Below are 22,980 nucleotides of genomic sequence, written 5' to 3'. Positions count from 1 at the left end.
ACCAGCCTGACCTAGTCTCGCATAAAATTAGACCATATTGTGCATATCTTAATTTCTCCATCTGTAAAACGAAGACACCATCGCTTATCTCTGGATAATATCTCCCAAAGACTCAGGATGAAAGACTGTAATGCGAAATGCAACTGTCACCATTTAAATCACAGAGGAAATGAATAGGAAAACGCTTGCACGCAGGAGACATAACCAGGAAGGGAACAAGAATGGATAAAGGCTGAATCAGGCTCTTTGGAATCACAAATATTTAAACACGCGGCCTCTGAGATATCAAACTTTGTCTTGGCTTCAGGGTTCAGGGGCTTTTTAAAATGGGCCCATTAAATGTAAGCACAAGCGTGCACATTCTCAAACATTTTACATAATTTTCCAATCTCTTTAGTTTCATCCAATACACCTGCCACCATGAATAAATTCATCATCTGGAGCCGTAGCAGCACGGCCCTGTTACCCAGGATTGCAGAAAACTGGAGCACTGTGAACCTGCTCTTGGAAGAGTTCTGGATGGTTCCAACTTTTGTGGGGACAGAAGCAAATGCCAAGAATGGGATGGGGGTTGGGGTTCAGGGTGGAGAGAACGGAACAGGGATGAACGTTCCTTGAAAGAGCAGAGTCACAAATATGGTCTCACCATCACTTGGTTTCGAAGCTACAAAGTCCATGTTTAAAGTGTTTCAGTGAAGTGACTTGAAGATGACCAACGACCTCAATGACTCTCATCAAAGTGAAGGGTCTGAGTATCAGATTCAGTGACCACTGACCACTCCCCAAGCCTTCCTCCCTATATTTTATATAGATATCATACTCTCCTTAACCTGTCACAAAGGTCAGATGGGGGTTGGCGGTGATCATATTTGCTACTCCAGCCTCACTGTTAGTCTTCTCTAATTTGCTCTGTACCTAAGCACCTGACCTTTACAGCCTGAATATCTGGGTTCCCACTAGCTCTGGTTTCTGGTTGAATTTGGTCCCTGGGAAGCCTGAGGGAAGGCACAAAGACAAGTCAGATCCCCCACACCTTTCATAAACCTTCTCCCAGAGTTCTGGCTCTCCTGGGCTCTACCTGCCTCACACACCATGGGCACAGGGGTTGTAGTGACTCCCTCCAAGGGGCCCCACCACCCTCTCTGGCTCCCAGGCCTGTGCCCTGCCTTAAACCCTTCCGAGCTCCTTTGAGTGTGCCATCAGTTTCCTTCTAGGGCCTGGCCAGTTCCAGTGACTCTTCCTGAGCCTCACATTGGTCCTGGTGTCTGGAAGGGAAGCACAGAGGACTCAGAGGCATTCATACATAAATTGCTGATCACTAAGGTGAAACAAGGCAGAGGAACACCAACAGAGCAAACTTGAGAATGCCTAAGTTGTATTTATAAATTTTAAGCAGCTTGACAAAATTCTCAGACACATGGATCACAGGTTGTTTCCAAGGAAGCCCACAGAGCGTCCTGCTCACTCCCTTCGGTCCTGACTCTGGAGTTCAGCACACGCCACACGCTGCATCTGAAGACATGACGTAGTTGAACTAAGGTCAAGTGAGCAGGCGTTTACTTCTAGGACTTGTAGAAGGATTTAGGCATGACATGGGCATTTCCAGAATCCCCGACATGCCAGGCACTGTGCTGTGCTTGGAGGACAGAAAGGTGAATCAGTCCCCCAGGGTCAAGGGAAGAGGAAGAAAGACACCAAACACACAATTCCATCAGAGCTTGGGAAGGCTCCTATGATGGTAAGCTCAGTGTCCTCGTAAGCCAGAGTAGCCTGCCCCGCCTAGACCAAGGGGATGCCAGGCAGCTTCAAAGAGCAAAGGTGACTTGACCAGGGCAATCATCACTCCTGACATTCAGGGCCAGCTGGGATTTGTAGCTCTTTGCTGGTCAGCCTTCAAAAGAACCTGAAAGAGAACATTCTCCATGTTCTTGCACCCCCTGCCCCTACCCCAACACACAAAAAAAATCTCCACAGAGTGGTTTTCTCAAATATGGATGCAGGGGAAAAATGTCCCAAAAGAAAGCCAGAAGAAACTAAGGGATGGCAGGCAAGGCATGACCCTGGTAGAAGGAATCAATACTGCGCTCCGCTGTGCTTCCCCCCCAGCAACATCATGAGAAGTAGTGACACAGAAGGCCTGGCACTCTCTTCAGGGCATTCTGTCTGCAGGCACAGCCTACTGTGAGCACCTCCTGTTGGGCAGGCTGCCGGTGGGGCGGGAGGGAGAGGGGACATCCATCTCAACACCAGCCTCTGTGCCGTGAAAAGTCAGACTCAGCCCGTATTCTGAGGACAGCTGCAGATTTCTGTGCTGGGGGCAAGGGGTGAGGAGGCAGGTGCCTCCCAGGACAGGTGGCTGGGGAGAAACACACAGCTAGAGACAGAGGCAGAGGTGGCTTTGTGGGGAAAATGCACCAAGAATGAAGAGATCTGGTTTGAGCTGCAATGTCAAAACTGAGCTGCTGCTATGTGACCATGGAGCAGTCATTTAATGTCCCTCGACCTCCTCGACTTGTCTGTACAATGGAGATAAAAATGGGTACCTCTCTGGCAGGCTGTGCATCAGACAAGCAAGTGGGAGAAGGGGTCTCTAATGACCAGACACTGTTTATTGAATACCTAAACAACATACGGAAAAGTTGTTCAACACCTCTGTGCTTTAATTCCCTCCCGTCCACAACAGGGACACAACACTACTCACCTTTGAGGGCTTGTTGAGGACAAGAAGTGGCTCTCAAACTGTGTGCATCATGATCCCTGGAGGGCTTGTTCAGAGTGAGGGGTTGGGACTGGGCTGGGGTGGGGGGGGGGAGTTGCGGGGGGGGGGGGGCAGTGGACTCTTCCCCAGAGTTTCTGATCCAGGAAGTTTGACGTGGGGGCCTGAGGACTGCCTGCATCCAGGTGATGCCGATGCTGCTGGTCCAGGGACCACACTTTGAGAACCACTGCTCTATCTCAGTGCTTTGAAGAATGTTGGGTAAAAACTCAACCAAGATGTGAGCTGTGATCATACTGAGACTATGAAGGGTGTTCAAAGGATCCATTTCCAATACCTCTCCAATAGAGAGGACCTTCCTCTGCACTTGTATAAAAGAAGGAGAGACAGATTAGGAGAGCTGGGTAGTGGTGACAGCTCTGCCTCTGGCCAGCTGAGTGACCTCGTGCAAGTAACTTAACTGCTCTGATTCTTGGTGAATCCTCTATACAAGGAGGAGTGTAGAATTTCTATATACAGTAGTACACAGGGGTCACTTTCCAAAACCCCCAGCGGACGCCTGAAACTGTAGATAGTACTAAACCCTATGTATATGTATTCTGCTATAAATGCATACCCACGGCAAAGCTTAAGTTAACAGTTAGGCACAGGAAGAGATTAACAACAGTAACTAAAAATAAAACATTTATAGCAATATACTGTAACAGGTTACATGAATGTGGCCTCTAAGTATCCTAATGTACCATGTACTGCAGTCACCCTTCTTGTGATGATGGGTGATGATGGAACACCTAGGTGTGGAGATGAAGTTAGGGGAATGATGTGGGCTCTCTGACACACTGTCAGGTTACTAATGACCTGATGGATCATCAGGAGGAGGATCACCTGCTTCCAGACCACAGCTGACTACAGGTAACTGTGGACATCAGAACCATGGATAAGGAGGGATTACTGTACAGAGTCCTCCTAATATCCAGAGTTTTCCAAAATTCAAGATGAAGAGTGAGACATGGTAGTTAAGTGTCTTGTCCAAGGCCCCATGGCTCAGCCAATGGGTGGCAAATCAAGGGGTTGAACTCACAGCCCTGCTGTTAAACCCATACTATCCTGTCTCAATAAAACACACGTGTAACTACTAAAATGAAAGAAATATATACTGCTGATGAGCCACCTAAAATCATCTTACAAACCTCCAGAGCATCTCTACTTCTTTTGTAAAGCCAGTGGTTGAGTTCTGTTTCCTCTAAATATTAAACCACAGACCCAAAAGACAGAACTGTCTAAACCCTATAGAAGACAAAAGTGGACACCTCCTATTGTTTGTCAACTATACTTCAATTAAAAAAATAAAAACAGGGGCACACTGGGGTGGTTCAGTGGCTTAAGTGTCTGCTGGTTTTAGCTCAGGTCATGATCTCAGGTTTGTGAGATAGAGCCACCTCCAATAAACCCCTCAGTATCCTCAGGCACCAGCCCCAAGGACACGTCTTTGCAGACTGCCTGCTCGTGCAACATCATAGCACACTAAACCAGAGGTGATTCAGGACAGGGAATCAAAGGTGGTGGTTGAGAAGGGTCCACATGATGTATTCTTTCAAAGTCCTTGGGATGATCTGTTTGCAGTCAACTTCTCTAGCAGAGGAAGCAGGATAGTATATGGATTAAGACTTACAATGTGTGATGAGGATGTGGAGAAATAGGACCTTTGTGTGCTATTACCACAAGCACAAAATGGTGCACCTGCTGTGGAAAAGAATATGGTGGTCCCTAGAACAATTAAAAATAGAATTACCATATGATCTAGCAATCCTATTTCTAGGTATATATCCAAAAAAATTGAAAGCAGGATCTCCAAGAGATTTTTGCACACCCATGCTCACAGCAGCATTATTCACAGCAGCCAAGAGGTGGAAGCAATCCGAGTTTCCACTGTCAGATGAGTGGATAAACAAAACGTGTATATACAGACAATGAAGTAGTATTCAGCCTTAAAAAGGAAGGAAATCCTGTCTTGTCCTGCAATGTGAACTTTGAGGACATCATGCTAAGTGAAATAAGCTAGTCACAGAAAGACAAGTACCATTTGATCCCACTTATATAAAGGATCTGAAGCACACAAATTTACAGGAAGTAGAATGGTGGTTACCAGGGCCTGAGGTGAGGAGAGAGAAAAATGAAGGAATTTTTGCTGTTTAACAGGTATATTTTGCAAGATAGGAAAGTTTTAGGGATCTGTTGCAAAACAATGTGAACATACTTATCACTACTGAAATGTACAGTTCATTTTTAAGAGTAAATGTCATGTTATAAGGCCTCCTGTACCACAGTTAAAAACAAAAGAGATTTGTAAATGTAGACATGCACTTTTTAGCTATGTGGCCTTACTAAGCTCAAGCTTCCCTAGTTATAAATTTATAATGATTCAGAGTCCAGGAGCTAACACATGCACAAGTGCAGTGTCTGATATTTGCACAAAAAGTGAAAGCAGACGTGATCAACACCCTCCTCGCCTCCTTCTTTCATAGTGTCTGTGCTGTGATCAAGCTGGATGACTCCACTAGGTTTCCTTGTTTCCATAATGAGCCCTCAGAGTTCAGGATGCCCTGGTGCTTCACCTCACATATCAAACTCCTCCCCATCTTACAAGACATACCAGCACCTGCTGGGATCTCAGTTTCTTCATCTGTAAAAAAGGGATAAAAATTTGTCAAGGTCTGCTAGACACATTAATGACACATTAATGATGATTCATGTAAAGGACTTAGAATCTGGCATTGTGTACACATAGAAGATAGGCATCAGCAATCAGTAGTATCAATTATTATTAATATAAAAGTTTTACAGTATGCTGGACTCTATGTTCTTGAGCCTTAAACACTCCTGAAAGTCAGGCATCAGTTTCATTCCTCCTGCCCTCACCCTGCCTCTCCTTCACGTAAGGATTGGGATTGTCTTTCCCCCACAGCTGAAAGGAGGGCTTTTGGAGCTGCCCGATTCCCTCTGTTTTGTCAAATGTTGGAACTGCCTTCATCCTCCTCCATACAAGAGGGCAGAAGACACAGGAGGGAGGAGATGAGCCACTGGAATCAACCATCATTTGGGCCATGGTAGCAACTGTGCAAAATTAGGACAGACCTTATATTTTGCTCCATTTTACCTTCATTATCTTTGAAATGAGAAGGTTGCATCTTTATTTGTTGTTGTTAATGGCACATTTTAAAAAATAAAATGTAATAAGAGAGCATGACAGAGAAAGCAGATGAGGGCAGGACTCCTTTGGAATAAGTATGGACATGAGGCTGCGAGAGACAGGGCAGGGCCCCTTGCCATGGGCATGGTATGGTAGCCACCTCCAAGACTGTTCCCAAAGATCCCTGCCAGCTTATGTAGCCATGATATAGCCTCTCCTATGCTGTATCAGGGTCAGTCTATATGGCCAATAGAGCTTGGCAGAACTAGTAGGATATGATATCAAAGGCAGGTCACGATAAAACTATGGCCTCTGCCTTGTTCTGGATCCCCTCCTCAGGGACAATGTGAGAACATGCAAATAATCCTAAGGAACCGAGGTCCCAGCCCGCTAGTGTGCCATCTCTGAAGCAGATCTGCCAGGCCCCAACAAGCCTACCAATAATTGCAACCCTAGCAGACAACTTCACTGCAACCACATGAGAACCCTCCAGATATAATGGACTACTTAGCTACTTCCAGAGTCCTGATTCTCACAAACTGTATGACATAATAAAGGTTCATTATCTGAAGCCATTGGGTTTTGGGGATAACTGGGTATGAAGCAATAACTAACTACCAGACTCCAGTAGGGGAGGCAACCTAAGTAACCACTTTAGGAGCTAGGGTTCCTGAAAATCCCTGCATAAGAAAATCCTACTAGGTTCCTTCCAGCTATCATGTTCCCTAACTCCAGGGCCTGACACTTAGGGAAGATACTTTAGCAGATTGAGATCCTTGGGGTAGCCCAGAAGACAACCTGTGAGGCTAATAAAACGTGAACCCAGATGCGACAAGAGTATCTTCCAACAACAATGTAAATATGGGAGGCCCCAAACCCCTCCACTGAGGAGTTAGTTTGTAAAACCCTCAAAAATGAAGTAAAAGCAATAGATCGAAATACTGTGGTTTTAGGGGTCCAGAAAATGAACATACAAAGTGTCAAGTCTTCTAAATGTAATGCTGCTTAAAGCAAAATAGTACACCTGTTAGCTAGCTCAGTACACTGAGCTAACAAATATAGTCACAGTCACAATCTGGAAGGCAATTTTCAACTTAACTTCTTTTAAAAGAACAGGTACATCCTTGTCTCAACCTACTGAGTAATGACTACCCCCGTGGGGCTGCTGTAGCCCCCAAGGGGAAAGGTGACCCCCCCATCCCTCACGCCCGGTTAACCACAGCCTGTAAGGTGAGTCATCTGCCAGGCACAGATGAGAGCTGGGCTCCAAGCTCATGGAAGCATGGATCCCAGGTGCTCTGACTCACAGAGCGATAAGGCAGGGGCTCCGGGCACAGGCTCTGGAAGCAAACTGCTTAGGTTTAAATTCGAGCTCCCCCTCCACCCGGTAGCATGACTTGGAAATAATTGTCGAAACTTTCTTAGCAGTTTCCTAATGTGTAAAATGAAGAAAGTATGCTGTGTGGTTTGAATGAGATATTTTATGTAAATTATTTTATGTAAATTTTAGCATAGTGTCTGATCCACTTTAAAGGCTGAGTAAATGTTAACTTTTATTACTATGACATTACTACCAAGAAATGAAGCTCAAAGCGTGGAGTAGGAGAGACATACTTCCGTAACGGTGGTCTCACATCAGAGAGAACCATTCACCTGACCTCCCACTGTAACAGTGTCAACCGCTGTTGTATCAAAGTACATCCACCAATTCCTGACATCCCTTCCCACTGAGAGATGGCGTGTGTGCTTCTCCCTGTGAAACTGGGTGAGCCTTTGAGCCTCTGTCCATGAAAAGGTTACACTATCAGCCGAAGTGACATGATGGGACTCTGAGGCCAGGTCCGGAAAAGTGTTTCTGTTCTGCCTTGGTCACTGGAATCCTTGTGCTTAGTCTTCAGCTGCCATGGAAGCAACCAACTGCCCTGGGGCTGCCATGCTGGAGGGAAGCCCAAACCAGCTGTACAGATAGATGCTGAGAGGCCCAAGTCTATAGACAGGGAAGAGGGAGGCGGGGCCGGTGCCCACTGCTCCAGCCTTCACTGTTCAGCTCCAGCCACAAACTACTGACAAGTGTGTGAGGAACACCAATCCAGGACAGCTCTATAGCCCTTCCCAAATCCTTGTCCCAAAGAAACCATGAGAGCTAATAAAACAACTGGTATTGTTTGAAGCCATGACATTTTAAGTGTCCGTCAGGCAGAATCAGGGAACAAGAACACCCAGCGCAAGGGTATGTGATGCTCGTACAGAGTTAGTTTCCCACCTGCTAACCCGTTTCATCCTCACAACTGCAGGGGGAAGAACATATCACAAATTCTCATTTTGTAACAGGATGACACAGACTCTAAGAGAGTCACTCAATTACCCCAGGTCATATGACTAATGACCAACAAAGCAAGATTCGTGGTCAGGAATTTGGACTCTGGATCCTGTGACACTTCCACTGTACCAGAGTTGACTCTCAGAATAGACCCGAACCAGAAAGTCAAGAAAAATACACATATCCAGACACAGGCGGGCCCACGGGGGAATCAAAGAGGATTATTCTGCTGCAAGTTCTGGGGCACAGAGGAATCAGTCATCACTGAAACAGCACTGCCCTGACAACAGAGAAAGGCCAGAATAAAACGGACAGCTCTTTGAAGGCCATGTAATTAGGAACGATAAGAGGGCACAAGGACTGGTGAGGGCCCATTGTTTCCATCACCAGATATCTCGACTGACAGCCTGGGCATCATTACAGAAGACTTTTCAAGAAATACTTGTCATACCCCGGAGAAGTTTCAGTGCAACAAGGAATGATGACAATGTCCTTAGTTACGAGGCGCTGTGCTCTGACAGGGTGTCAGGACCGGCTTCAGCACTTGTAATCGCTAAGTGTCGCCATGAAGGGAGGCTTCCATTTTGACTCCACTGACATTTCTTGTTTGCCTCTATGGCTTCTTTGCTAAAATCTTTTAAGACACCAAACGATGCAGACAGAGAAAGTATCTGATCTATACCTTAATAATGACTATTAAGTCAGCATCTCAAGGTCAATGTGCTCCCAGAGGAGACCACCTTGAAAGAAGCTGCCAGCAGATCAACTTTCAAATTCATCTGTGCAAGCTCTGAACAGGACCCAGGTTTCAGCACAGACAATTCTACCAAAAATAACTTGCAGGGTCTAAGAAGTAACATTATCAAGACAGGCAAAGAGAAGAAAAACAAAAGATTAAAGCTTTTAATTCTCAGGTGCAAATGACTGAAAAGAGATGATAAGAATCAACAATTGCCAGGTCTGAATTCCATTTTTTAAAAAATATTTTTATTTATTTATTCATGGGAGATACACAGAGAGAGAGGCAAAGACACAGGCAGAGGGAGAAGCAGGCTCCCTATGGGGAGCCCGATGTGGGACTTGATCCCAGGACCCTGGGATCATAACCTGAGCCAAAGGTAGGTCTCAGACACTGAGCTGCCTAGGTGTCCCCTAGGTCTGAATTCCTGTATTGCTACTTCATCCCTGTGCTTCATCAGATCATGACAATGAAGAGAACCCCATTTTTGTGTGGCTTCAAGCAGTGGCTTCTAAACAGTCCCTACTATTTCTAAATCACTTGTACCAATTTTTTTTTAATGCTCATATCTTGCAGGTTACACCCAGAGAATCTTGATGAGCAGGTCTAAGGTGAGTGCCACAAATGTGCATTTTTTGATATTTTATTCTAATTCACCACCAAGTCTGGGCACAATCCATGCGATAAAGAACATTCACTGTGACTATAACATCTGTTCTCTCTAGCAGCAGAACTCCAAAATGTTAGCAGAGAACGTGGCTTTCTTGAATGAAAATCTACCCTTTCCAGGCTCCCTTGCAGCTAGATGGGAGCTGCAGCAAATTTCTTCCACCAGCGTGCTCCTAGAGGAACGGATGGTGGACGTCAACTGCATGTTATTTAAGGAGGGTGGCATACTCCGTCTTAGCCCCACTGCTTTCCTGCCAACTGGAATGTGGAGAAAAAAAAAAAGCTCCAGCAGCCATCATGGACACTGAGAGGACCTTGGGAATGCCAGTCAAGCAAGCTGAGTGAAACATCAAGGAATCCCACATCCCCAAAAGGGACATTCCTACTTGAAAGGCTTCCAGACTTCTTGAGCATAAAGAAAAATTAGATGTCAAGCCATTGTTAGTTGGGATTAGATACTTCACAGTAAAACCTAATGCCAGTAACAAGTATTTTTAGAGTTTGCCTCCAGCTGTAGTATCTACTGTCACCACTGACATAATACAAACAAGGCAGGAACTTGATTTTTATTGGTCACTTACAAACGAGGAAACTGAGACACAGAAAAATGATGTAACTTGCTCAGTGCCACACAGCTATTCCGCTGGGAATGAGGCCAGGACTGAGATTCCCGTCTCCCAGCTTCAGTAGCTGTTTTGTCTACACTCTTCTGCAGAGCGCTCCGGGCAGAAGCCCTCTTCAGAAATGGGAGGCGTCTCTCAGAAAACAGAACGGGGAAGGGAAGCTGCTGGCCAGACAGCCCATGGTAGGAAAAGAAAGCCCCAATTTCTCCCTCTGCCCCACTTGGGTCCCCCGCCCTCCCCCTTTTGTTTCCTTTCTCATTTCCATTTTCCATCTCCTTGATTCTGAGTCTGTCTGAGTCATGATAATGTACATATGCCTCCTCCCTCTGAGCTGTCCCACCGAGGTGGAGGGTTCCATCACCCACTCTGAGCAGACATCAGGGTCACAACCTGTGAGCAAAGAATCTGCAAGAAAGCAAGCAAGCCGCCTTTCAGGCAAGAAGAGAAGTTCCCCAAATTAGGGTCCTCCCAGACCAGCCTGAAGCAGGGGGATCTGCTAACACGGCTGAGTCCTCATTTTCAAAGATCTAAAAAGGGAGAGAGATTGAGTACCACAGGCCACTGTTGATGGTTGTGGAAGAATGAACGGATGGGATGTGGCATGTGGGCAGGGCTGAATAAACGTGTGGCATTTAACACCTCCTGACGTTTGAATTTCTCTATTTCTTGATCTCTTCCTCTATGTCCCATCTCAACATGAGAACAAGAAGGGAAGTTTGGGCTGTTTTTTGTTCACTGATGTTTCCCAGCACAGAGAATAGTGTGAGACACCTAACAGAGGCTGAGTGACTATCTGCTGAATGAAGGATGAATGATAATCCAGTGTCACCATTTCCCGGCTCGGGTTCTCTGGGCTTCCTGACTGACCACCTCCCCATGTCCTGCATTCTTTCTTGCTAGGACAAGGCTTTGCTTCACACTTTTCATACTCATGTGTACATTCCTCACCGGACAGCCTCCATCCACCACTGTCCACCTCTCCACACCTCAACCAGGCTTCAGTAACTGCGAGAAATCCTACTAAAGCCTGGGGTTCTCCTCATTCACCATTGACCTTCCCCAGAATAGAGTCTATGTTGCTTAGTAAGCCCCACATTCCCTTGTCACAGACTGTATAGTATCAGCAACAATAACTACTCTCACGTGAACAACATATTAGTTTGCCAGGAGTGTTCAGGGTGTGTGTGAAGTCTCATTCTGACGATGTGGCCCAGAAATGGAATAAAGCAGCAGTAGGTAATGTATCTAACTAAAAATAATAAAAATTAACCATAATTGATGGGGCACCTGGGTGGTTTAGTCAGTTGGGCATCCAACTCTTGAATTAGGTTTGGGTCACGGTCTCAGGGTTATGGGATTGAGCCATGCATCAGGCTCTGTGCTGACTGTGGGGCCTGCTTGGGATTCTCTTTCTCCCTCTGCCCACCTCCTCACCCCCACTGCTCGTACACACTTTCTCTCAAAAAAACAAAACCCATAATTAAAAACATACTATGTACCAGGCACTGCTTGTGGCTTTACATGACCCATCCCATTTACTTCTCATAAATCCTGTGTGAAGCAGAATTTTTTTCCTCAAATTTATTCATGAGATACTTGCTCAAGCAGCCACAGCAGAAACCACCAGAGCTGGGATATGAACTTAGGCACGTCTGGATCACAGGCGGCCTTGATTTTGACAGGGGTGCTCTAATTCCTGTCCTTGGGAACTGGAAGCAGCAGGAAACGAGTGTGTGTGCATGTGTGTGTGTTCAGTGCAGACATAAGCACAGATGCACAAATGAGCCAAATGAGCGGGATGAGGACAGTACGGAGAAGAGGTGGTAAGTTTTCCAAATGTCCAAAGAGTCACTAACAGGGAAAGCACGGTGGGGTGGGGGTGGGGGGCAAGCTATTAAGCTATAAAGTTACATCACTGCCTTGGAAGAGCAACAAATGTCTGGTCCTGAACTTCAGAAGCTGATTATAAAGTGAGAAGGAGGCCAAGGGAACTGCCCAACAGGGCCACGAGTCCAGGCGCAACTCTGTATTCTAAGTTAGAGGCATCCCCAGGACGGATGACAACTAGGGTCAGGAACCCTGACTGGGTCAAAACGAACCGCCAAGAAGCATGCAAGCGTCTCCACCCCTTGGGTCCTCCTAGCATCTCCGAGGCGTGGGCCCCTCTTGGGCCCATTTTTCAGATGGCAAAGACTCTGGCTCAGAGCGGCTCAGCGAGGGGCCAGGCCACACGGCAAGGCCAGTGTCTTGCCAGTGTCCGTGAGAGATGCACCTTCGGGCCGAGGCATTAACGCCAGCGCTGCCCGGGGCACGAGCCGGGGGGGTCGGGGGGGGCAGGAGCCCGGGGGCCCTCGGGGTGGCCGCGGGGGGCGGGGGCGCAGGTGCTCTTTACCTCGCACTTCTCCACGACCGGCTGCTGCCCGCACTCGGAGCTGTTGCCCGCCACGATGCCGGCGCGGAGGCTCTCGCTGTCGCCCGTGCCCTCCTCCATGGAGTAGGTCCTGGAGTGGTTGCCGCGCCGGGGCCCGGGCGCACGGCCCTGCGCCAGGCTGAGCTGCCTGCGGAGCGCGCGGTTCTCCTCCTCCACCTCGCGCACACGCACCTCCAGGCTCTCGCGCTCCCGCGGGCCGGCGGCCGCGTACCGGGGGCTGTGCGGCTGCGACTCCAGCGGAGACAGGGACACCGGCTTCCCATCTGGGGGAGAAACACCAGGTTAGCCGGGGTGACGCGGCCGAGCCCACACCCACACCCACACCCGCGCCCGTGCGTCCGTCACCACCCAGGGGCCTCACCCGCCCCAGCCAGGGAGAGCGCCAGGGAGTCGTGGGGAATAAAGGCATCCGGGCGGACTGGGGACAGAGCCCACAGCAGGACCCCGGGACAGAGCCCACAGCAGGACCCGGGGACAGAGCCCACAGCAGGACCTGGGGACAGAGCCCACAGCAGGACCCGGGGACAGAACCCACAGCAGGACCCCGAGGACAGAGCCCACAGCAGGACCCGGGGACAGAGCCCACAGCAGGACCCTGGGACAGAACCCACAGCAGGACCCCGAGGACAGAGCCCACAGCAAGACCTGGGGACAGAGCCCACAGCAGGACCGGGGGACAGAACCCACAGCAGGACCCCGAGGACAGAGCCCACAGCAGGACCGGGGGACAGAGCCCACAACAGGACCCGGGGACAGAGCCCACAGCAGGACCCCGGGACAGAGCCCACAGCAGGACCCCGGGACAGAGCCCACAGCAGGACCCCGAGGACAGAGCCCACAGCAGGACCCCGGGACAGAGCCCACAGCAGGACCCCGGGACAGAGCCCACAGCAGGACCCGGGGACAGAGCCCACAGCAGGACCGGGGGACAGAGCCCACAGCAGGACCGGGGGACAGAGCCCACAGCAGAACCCGGGGACAGAGCCCACAGCAGGACCGACTACCACGATTAAAACGAAGGGGCCGTCTAAAGAAGACAATCATGATTTTTTTTCCCCTAATTAAATACCCTGCCTTCCTACTTGGCACATTTCCAGGCAGACATTCTTGTTCTCTATAAAATTCGAATATGAAGGAGTAGCAGCAGGTGGAGGGCAAGGAGGAAACGGAGAAAGTGGAAGAGAGCAAAAAGGAGTAAAAGGAACATATATTAATAACGGCCACATTTGTTTAGTTCTTCCTATGTGAACGCCTATTCATCCTTCAAAACCCCATTTCAGAAGCCTCCTTCCGTGTGTAGGCAAAATCTTCTTCAGGGTGTTCGTACATTTTTTGGTACATGTCACTATGAAAAACACGTAGCTGTCATACTGTACTTGGTAATTGTTTTAGCAAATGTTTCCTGGAAAGGCCGGCAGCTCAATGAGAACAACAGATCATACTTATCTTTATGGTAATATACCATCTGATGAACGCTGTGAGGTAGATACATGTGTCCAAGCCAGAGTAAAATAATCAAGTGCATCAAAGTCATACAACCAGGACACAGTGGTGTCAGAATTCGTACCCAGGTCTCCCTTAGGCCTGAGCCTGTACATGCCCCACTTAAAGTTTCATTACAGGCCCTATAGAGAGCTAAGGATTTTTAAAAAAATTTTATTACTGTAAAATCTCCATTTCCTAAAGATACTTAGCATACCACACCTTTATGCAGGTGCATCCGGGACATGATAAACCCAAAGCTGTCACTCCTCTCTGTTCTTATGCTGCCCAAATCCCAGGATCCAGCTACAACACGGCTGCCTGAGAGATTACCAAGCAAAAATGACATCTCTAGAAAATCATCCTCTCTTAGCTGCCTGCCCAAAAAAAAAAAAAAAAAAGAAAGAAAGAAAAAAGAAAAAAACCCACCACACGAAAAAAAAAACCCACCTTCCTCTTTTTCCATACTTTGAGTTTTTCTTCTTCCTGCTCAGACCCCACTGGGCTTCCAAACTGTCCCAGAGAATCTCTGTGACTCACAAAACTTGAAGATCAAAGAAAGGGATGAATTATACCCCGCGGGTTTCACCTGTGCCGCTGCACTACCTCGGCCTCTGCCCAGGGCTTTCTGATGCGACTGTGGGCCTTCATAAACATGACTCATTTTTCTCCCTCTTAATTACCTCGGGGTTAAATGCCTGAGCTCCTGGCCCTCTCCTATTACTGTGGCATATGGGACTCGCTGAATTCCACTGCCCAGGACCACAGATCAAAGGCCGAGGCTGAGTGTGTGGGTACATAAAATCACAGGTTGATTAGGGTTGTATTGTCACCGAGCTGGCCAATTACAAGCTCTGACCCAGGCTTTTGAAACCTGTTTGCCTGTTTGGTGAAACCAAATCAGTTCCACAGAGAATGAAAACGAATAGGCCACTAACAGCAATTGTGTTTGCTCAACTGACATCGACCCTTCGAGCAGGGGTGGGAAAAGATGAGCATCTAGTTTCTGGCAGCAGGCAGAGTTATGCTTTGAGTGGGGCCTGCTATGGATCTGTGCAGTGCTGGGTAGTTCGTGCTGATAACGTCTGAGGTTACCGCAGCAAGAGAAGGTGGCAACCAGTGTCCCCATTACAGATGAGGAAACAGACGCTCAACATTTAAGCTTTCCCATTGTGGTGCACTGCGACTGGAGTGAAGATATCCGTGACTGTGTGGGGCCATGCCCCTGCTTTTATGCTCTGAGTCAGAGGTACAGATGCTCTGGGGCCTGAGGGGTCTTCTTTCTCATGAAAGAACGCTGGGACATTTGGGAAGGAACCCAGTAAGCTCTGGAAGTACACCAGGGTCCCAGAAGCTCTGGAAAATTCACAACAAAGAAGAACTAGAAATTTGTTCTTTGGAGGTATCACTTAAATGCTCTGAGCGTTGGTTTTCTAATCTCTGAAATGGGAGCAGAAAAGTTAACCTCACAAACACGATGGGAGTCTTAAGTAAGATACAGAGAAATAAATACAAGGCTCTGAGCACTTTGCCCCTCATTGGGCAATAGTTCCAATAGCTGCCAATGAAAGTAAGTGGTATAATGAGTAAGATGAGTTGATGGCAAAAATTAGGGTGTTTTAAAGGCTATAAACTTTCTGAACACAGGGCTGTTCTCTAGTATATGGGAAAAAAAGGGCCGACAAACCTTGGCTTATTTTGATCCGTGGCATCTCTGAATCTTTGTCCTTTCAGCCTTAGGCAGGTCAAAGAGGCCTGTGGAAGGATAGGCAGGCTTCCCATGGGGACCTCATCACCTCCTCTGGCTCCTCCCCTGAAAGCTCCACATTTTGCACATCTATAATCCTTTCCTTATGTGCTTATTTAAAGGCATAATTATGTAACACCCCCCCCCCCCCAAGCAATTACAATGCCAGGAGTAGCAAGGATCTATATCAAGTCTACCCTTTTTAAGGCCCCAAATGGTTTTAACCACACTTAGCTCTTAAAGGATGGTAGGCATTTTCTGCCCTTTAAAGCTTTATAGATTTGTCACTAAAGACGACACACAAAATAATAAATGCCAGGCCCCAATGTCAGAAAAGGCAACACATATGCTGTGCCCTGCACCTGGCACATAGAAAGTACTTGATCAACAGCAGAATTGGCATTTCTGGTTTGTTCTAAAGGTAGGCTATCCTGAGTAGGCCCATTCCTCTTCCTTGGCCAGGTTCTGCTTCTGGAACGTACTGGAGATGTGTTTCAGGGCCCTCTCAGCACTGACTTTCCCTGGCTTCATATGCACACAGACCTGGTGTCTCTGGCCCAGCTGACAGGTACAACCCAAAGCTGCTTGGAACAAAAGGGACCTGTTGCTCTGCCATGCTCATGGCTCAGTTCATTCATCCTGACTGTTGCTTTGGTTCCTGGACTACTCATCTCTCTGGCTCCTGATCTCTTTGTCCTGGCTTGTCCTGGTCCTTTGAGTGGAGAGGAGGGTTAGGACAGCAAAAGGCCACCTTTTTATAGGTGGTCTGCACACCCCAATGACCTCTTTCTGTTGCTGGTCCCTCCCAGGAGCGCTCCCCCTAGCTTTGTGTACACATAGTCATTACAAAGCCTGTCACATGGGAACTTAGGGCCTATGTAAACCGTTGTGCCCATACCAGCACTTCCCAAACCATCAGTGGAGGAAAACCAACTTTTTCTTCCCCATTAATCCTGGATAAAAATCTGGCCCTGGGACACCTGGGTGGCTCAGTGGTTGAGTGTGTCTGCCTTTGGCCCAGGACATGATCCTGGGGTCCTGGGATCAAGTCCTGCATCAGGCTTCCTGGATGGAGCCTGCTTCTCCCTCTGCCTGTGTCTCTGCCTCTGTGTCTTTCATGAATGGATAAATGAAATCTTAAAAAAAAAAAAAAAAAAATCTGGCCCTAACACATGTACTTAGTACACAGCTTGCTCCTCATGCTATTCATCACCTGCATTTAACAAACTGGCCTATACCCATTCATCAAGTCCACTGATCACATGCTTGGGCTGCCACAAAGTCCAATTCCCCTGGCAGTTTTTAAATGTCAATTTTGATCTTTTGTACTTGGCTTGCTACAGAACAGTTTGGGGACTGTGATGGTTCATTTTAAGTGTCAAATTGACTGAGCCACGGGGTGCCTAGATATTTGGTCAAATGTTGTTCTGGGTGTTTCCAGAAGAGCTTAACATTTGAATCAATACATTGAGTAAAGCAGACTGTTCTCCCTAATATGGGTGGGCCTCATCCAATCAGTTGAAGGCATTGAAAAAAAATAAAAGGGCTGACCATCCCCTCAGTAAGAAACTTCCTCCTGCCTGACAGCCTTGAAACTGGGTTTATTTTTTTCCCCTACTGTCTTTGGATTTGACCTAAAACACTGGCCCTTCCTAGGTCTGGAGCCTGCTAAGCTTTTGAGTGGAACTACATCATTGGCTTTCTTGGGTCTCTAGCTTGCCAACTCACCTTGCAGATACTGGGACTTGATCATCTCCATAACTGCATGAGCCAGTTATTTATAATAAATCTCATTATGCACACACACATACATATCCTTTTAATCTATTTCTCTGGAGAACCCTGACTACTACAAGGACCAAGAATAGTTCATAGATCATACTTTGAGTGACACTGCCCAATACCTGGTCTCTCTCTATCTCCAGGGCCTGCCACATTGCTTGTACTTAAGAAACATTCAAAGAAGGGATGAAATGGCCACTAGAATTTTTAAAATGGCATAAAAAAAACTGGCCTAGCAAATCTTAAACTACCAGTTACTTAAAAAGCAGCCTCATTATATACAAAAAAGAAAAAAGTATCCTCATTATAATATTAAATGCTGGGGAAGAAGGAGAGATACCCAAGAAAATTTGCTTGCAAGTCAGGCAGAGTTGTAAGGGTCTGGAATTCAGAATAAGAAAGAACTGAATTGAAATTATGGTCCTACTTACTAATAAATAATCGTAGGCAAAGGACTTCTCTGTGACTCCATGTTCCAATATATAAAATGGTGTGTGTTGTGTGTGTGTGGTATACTGGTAGGCCAGCATCAGGCCTAATTAGGATAGATACACAAATTCCCCCTTTCCCCCCCACCCTACTCCATGAATCCAGGAAGCAGGACATGTAAAGACAATTACAGATAGGATCCCTCATTTCTGAGCCCCCTGACTTTTGCTTCTCTATTACCTTTCCTTCCAGGCTCTATTTTTCAGATATACACAGTCTATTTGTACACATGGTACATCTCTGTCACATAATGCCTATACGTGTTGATCCGTGGTTCAGCCCACCTTGACTTTAAAATGTCAAAGGAGACAATATTCAAAGCTCATTTGACGTCTTCCTCCTCCATCCAAAATTCTCAACAATCATGAATTTATCAGCAGATATGAGTCTCTGAATCCACTTGAGATGAATGCTCTGAATTAAGAATCAAAACATCGAAGATTGAGAACAAAAAAGGTAAACTGAAAATCAGCCTCCGTGCAGTGTGGTGACAGAAATTAGGGACTTGCCATCTAAAACATTCTAAGTAATGATCTGAATCAATTTGTGTGGACTGAATCTCTCTGGATCTGTCCAGAGTGCTAGTGTTTAGCGCTATGATATTCACCACCTGCAGATGGACAAAACAGGACTGTGGGCCTTGTTATCAGAGGCAGGGTCAGGACCTGAGTGGGCCTCCCAGCCCTGAGACTACCCACAGAGGGGACTCCTACCAGCCCCTTCCAGTGGTGACAGAGCTAGATCTCTCTAGGCAAGGATACCCAGATCCTGCACTCATGCCCAGATTTCAGGACGTCTGTCCTCCTTGCATCATCCCATCCAAGACAAAGACACTGAATCCTTAACCTTTATACAGCAAAATCCCCCTATGTATATCCATCACCAGGGCCTGCAGATTCTTCCTGTTTGAAGCACTTGCTTCTCTCACTGTATTTCAAACATTCCATCCCAAACCAAATCTTTTAATCATATCCTAAAACAGGGGCCAAACTCTTTCTGTAAATGACCAAAAAATAAATGTTTTACTCTGAAGGCAACATAGTTTCTGATTCAAGTACTCAGCTTGAACATGTTAATACAAAAGGGGCCACAGAAATGTATAACACATGGGCGTGGCTGTTTCAATAAAACTTTATTTATAAAAACAAATAGTGGGCCATATTTGGCCCATACGCCCTCATTTGTGAACCCTTATCCTAAGAACACTGGCTTCCAATCTCTCCCTCATTCTGCCAGCCTCACTCACAGATGCCAAGGATAGTGTTCGTCAGCCCTATTCCCACTACATTGTACAGAAGCAACTCCATCTACTTCAATGTCATCCATTGAATTCAACAAATGCTCGGCCATAAGTCTTAGTGAGTACGTGTCCAGTGTGTAGAAGCTACATGTGCCATCTCATTAACTTAGCAAGACTGTAACGGAGCAGGTATTCTCACTATCCCAGCTTGATTATGAAAGGGGAAAACAAAACAAAACAAGACACATGCGTTAACTTGTTCAGTGTCATTCCAGCAGCAAATGGCAGAGGGAGAATCTTGAATCAGGTTCATATGCTCCAGATCAGAATGTCTTAATTGTCCCTTCTCCAAACAAGTCTAATCTAATTGTTGTATTGCTCCTGCTTCATCCCCTGGTCCCTTAGGCTGGTGGTTCTCAGTCCTAGTTGCCATTATAATCCCCTGGGTAACTTTTACAAAATATTGATGTACACAGGCCTCAACCCTGGTGAATTAGCTCAGAATCTCTGGAAATGGGGATCTAGTTAGCATTTTTAGAAGCAGCTACCCTCACAGCTGTCCTGCTGTATAGTCAAGTTTGAGAAACACTGGTTTAGGCATTTCCCTCAATCCTCCATATAAGACACCATAAACTTCCTTTGTAAAGCATACCTGTTGGCTCCTGAAGGCAAATTTAAGAAACTGCTCAGATGCAGAGGAAGTCTTAGCATTACTAAGAGGAAATAATCTTACCATTAATTCCAGCACCGCTCTGACCGTAGGCCCGTTTCCCAGCCTGAGTCTCTACTGTATTCTTAGAACAGCTCTATTGTGTAACCAGGACCTTCCTATTTCTTAAAAGCTAGGCTGCCTGGTGTTCTAATTATCTCAAGCTTGGGGTTGTTTTGATTCTGTCAATGTCTTTTTCTGAGCTCCTCTGAAGCTCTTTCCAAAGCAGTCCCCCTATACCCCACTCCAACTGCCAGATCTTCCAGCTTCCCTGGTTCCAAGCTCTCATCTCTTGATCAACAGGTCACTTCATGCCAAATGAATTCTCCAATTTCTCACCTTCCATATAAGGCTGCGTTCATTAAGTAAGCATTTTGTAATTGCTCTCCTTTTTAATTAACATAAAAATCTCACACACACCCTTTAATACATTTTGAAATTGCAAAATAAATATTGCAGCCAAACTCACTTTAGAAAAATTGACAGAACTCAGTTTAATCTTCAAGGTCTCACATTTAGTTGTGTGTGTGTGTGTGTGTGTGTGTGTGTTTTAACATTTTGATCACTAGATGCCCACGTGACAGTTGCATCTGATATGGCACTAATTCTGGGAAGTTTACAATCAGGGTAAGACACAGGGCTCAGCTTAGACATCTTCCTAATTCCAGAACTGTGTAACCAGATCTGCTACGGAGAAGAAAATGGCAGTAGTAACATGCAGAAGCTGCTCACTTGTTATGGGGTAAACAGGGAACATTTTACCCAAAAATTCCCCAAAGTGATTTTCTGAAAGTTGTCTTGGCAACCAAAGCAAACTTGAGTTCCAGCAAAGACCTTGGAGATCTTCTGGCAAAGACTGCACAACAGTTAAGAAAACTGTTCCCCACAAGCTTCTAAAAAGAATTTGCAACTACAAAACCACAGAAAGAAGCCTGGGTCTGTTTCGTCATAATGGTCTAGATGCAATTTGACTTCTCTCCTCCATGAAAGTATTTTCCAGAACCTTGTGTCTTAAAGAGCATAGGTCAAGAAAATGAAGACATTTCTAGCACCAATTTGCTGTATCCATAGCTGGGCTTTTGCTTAAGTACTTACAAATTATATCTTTTTTTTTTAAAGATCTTATTTTATTTATTCATGAGAGACACAGAGAGAGAGAGAGGCAGAGACACAGGCAGAGGGAGAAGCAGGCTCCACATAGGGAGCCCAACGCAGGACCAGATCCCGGGACTCCAGGATCACACCTGGGCCAAAGGCAGGTGCCAATCTGCTGAGCCACCCAGGGATCCACCCAGGGATCTACAAAGTTTATCTTTTTTTATTTTTTTTATTTTTTTGTATTTATTTATGATAGAGAGAGAGAGAGAGAGAGGCGGTGCAGAGACACAGGCAGAGGGAGAAGCAGGCTCCATGCACCGGGAGCCCGACGCGGGATTCGATCCTGGGTCTCCAGGATTGCGCCCTGGGCCAAAGGCAGGCGCTAAACCGCTGCGCCACCCAGGGATCCCCTACAAAGTTTATCTTAATGAGCAATGATGTCAGTGTTTTGTCCCTTGAAACTTTAGGTTCAAGGACCTCAAAGCTTCAAATGTCTTTTTTTTTTTTCTCTTGCCACATATCCTAAGTTCTGAAAGTTTGAGGCAGTTGGTCTGATAGCAGAGTAACTGAGTCCTTCCACTTCTAACTCTGGCCAATCCTATTTCTTTTTGCTATCCAAGGAGTCTAAGTATGGACAGAAGGGACTTTGTTAGTTGCATTCAAATCATCACCAAACAAGGCAAAGGATAATGTGTGTAGTGATTTCTGATATAATTGAACAATTTGACAGCGGGGTCCAGTTCTTCTCTTAAATCACAAGGTGGTTTAGGAAACAACTATTGGACACAGTGTGTCCCAGAAAATGTTAAGTAGATATTCACTCCATATCTGGAAACCCAATTAGTGTGTTAGAGCATAACTCACATTCCAAACATCTTTGATTAGCTTCTGTACCCATTTAACTGCCTGACTTTGATCGCTTTTAGCATGGCCTCAAAGACACCCAGCTTTAGGGGCAGTCTCCAGTGGTTGAGTTTGGAAGGCAGTGTGTCCCCTTCCATAGTATCTTGAGTGACATTTTGTAGGCGTGCAACAGTTGAACACAATCTCCTTCAGTAGGATCGTTATCAAAACTATAAGCAAAACTAGCATGACTTTATCCTTTGCAAAGCATGAACTGGCCATCCTCACCAGAATCATCAACATGGTCCCTAACCCACAAAGATTCCAAAATTTCTTTTTTATTTTCTCCTTGGCAGTACTCAAGATGAAAGATCTCCTAAGTATTTTTCCACTGATCTAATTTTTTTTAAATCCTAGCAATAAATGTGTTATTTTATATGAAATATTCATAGCCCTCATAAAATCCTACTAATACGTTCCAAGAGTGGCAAATCATATGGGCTGGGGAGAATATTTTATTGTAAAAATTTTGAATGAGGTTTGATTTTTTTCAACTAAAATCTTGTTCAAATCAAGAGAGCCACATGGGATGACTTTCTAGCAAGGTTTTAAAATTTTTCCATTTGTCACACTAAGGATGTTGAAAGCTATCCTTTTCTAAATATGTGAATCCACGCTCACCATAAAACTGTCATTCTTGGTAGCCATATTAATTTACCAAAAAGGATTTTTTGTTTTTAATGGGGAGGGTTGACAGTAGTATCTGGTTTGGATTGCAGAGGGATAAAGATTTCACTGGCAGGCAACAGGTATTTGTTTCAGGAAGGACTCCACACAATCAGCAAAACCCTGGCCCCATCCATTCCTGCTCCTTTATCCTCCCCCAGTGCTTCTAGGTCATC

The 22,980-nt window shown here is 46.2% G+C and overlaps 1 protein-coding gene across 5 annotated transcripts in view; it reads right to left on the bottom strand.

Moving 5' to 3' along the window:
• Window positions 1–22,980, bottom strand: part of LARGE1 (LARGE xylosyl- and glucuronyltransferase 1) — a 527,056-nt gene that overhangs the window by 276,187 nt on the left and 227,889 nt on the right. For all 5 annotated transcript variants that reach the window (XM_026010946.2, XM_072741868.1, XM_072741869.1 and 2 more), the window contains exon 3: window positions 12,650–12,951. In XM_026010946.2, coding sequence (XP_025866731.1) covers window positions 12,650–12,951 — 302 coding nt within the window. The remainder of the gene's footprint in view (window positions 1–12,649; window positions 12,952–22,980) is intronic.

Source organism: Vulpes vulpes, chromosome 16 (assembly GCF_048418805.1).
Source record: "Vulpes vulpes isolate BD-2025 chromosome 16, VulVul3, whole genome shotgun sequence".
NCBI classification, from domain to species: Eukaryota; Metazoa; Chordata; class Mammalia; order Carnivora; family Canidae; genus Vulpes; species Vulpes vulpes.
Note: the sequence above shows the minus strand (reverse complement) of the source record. Positions and strands in the feature narration are given on the sequence as shown.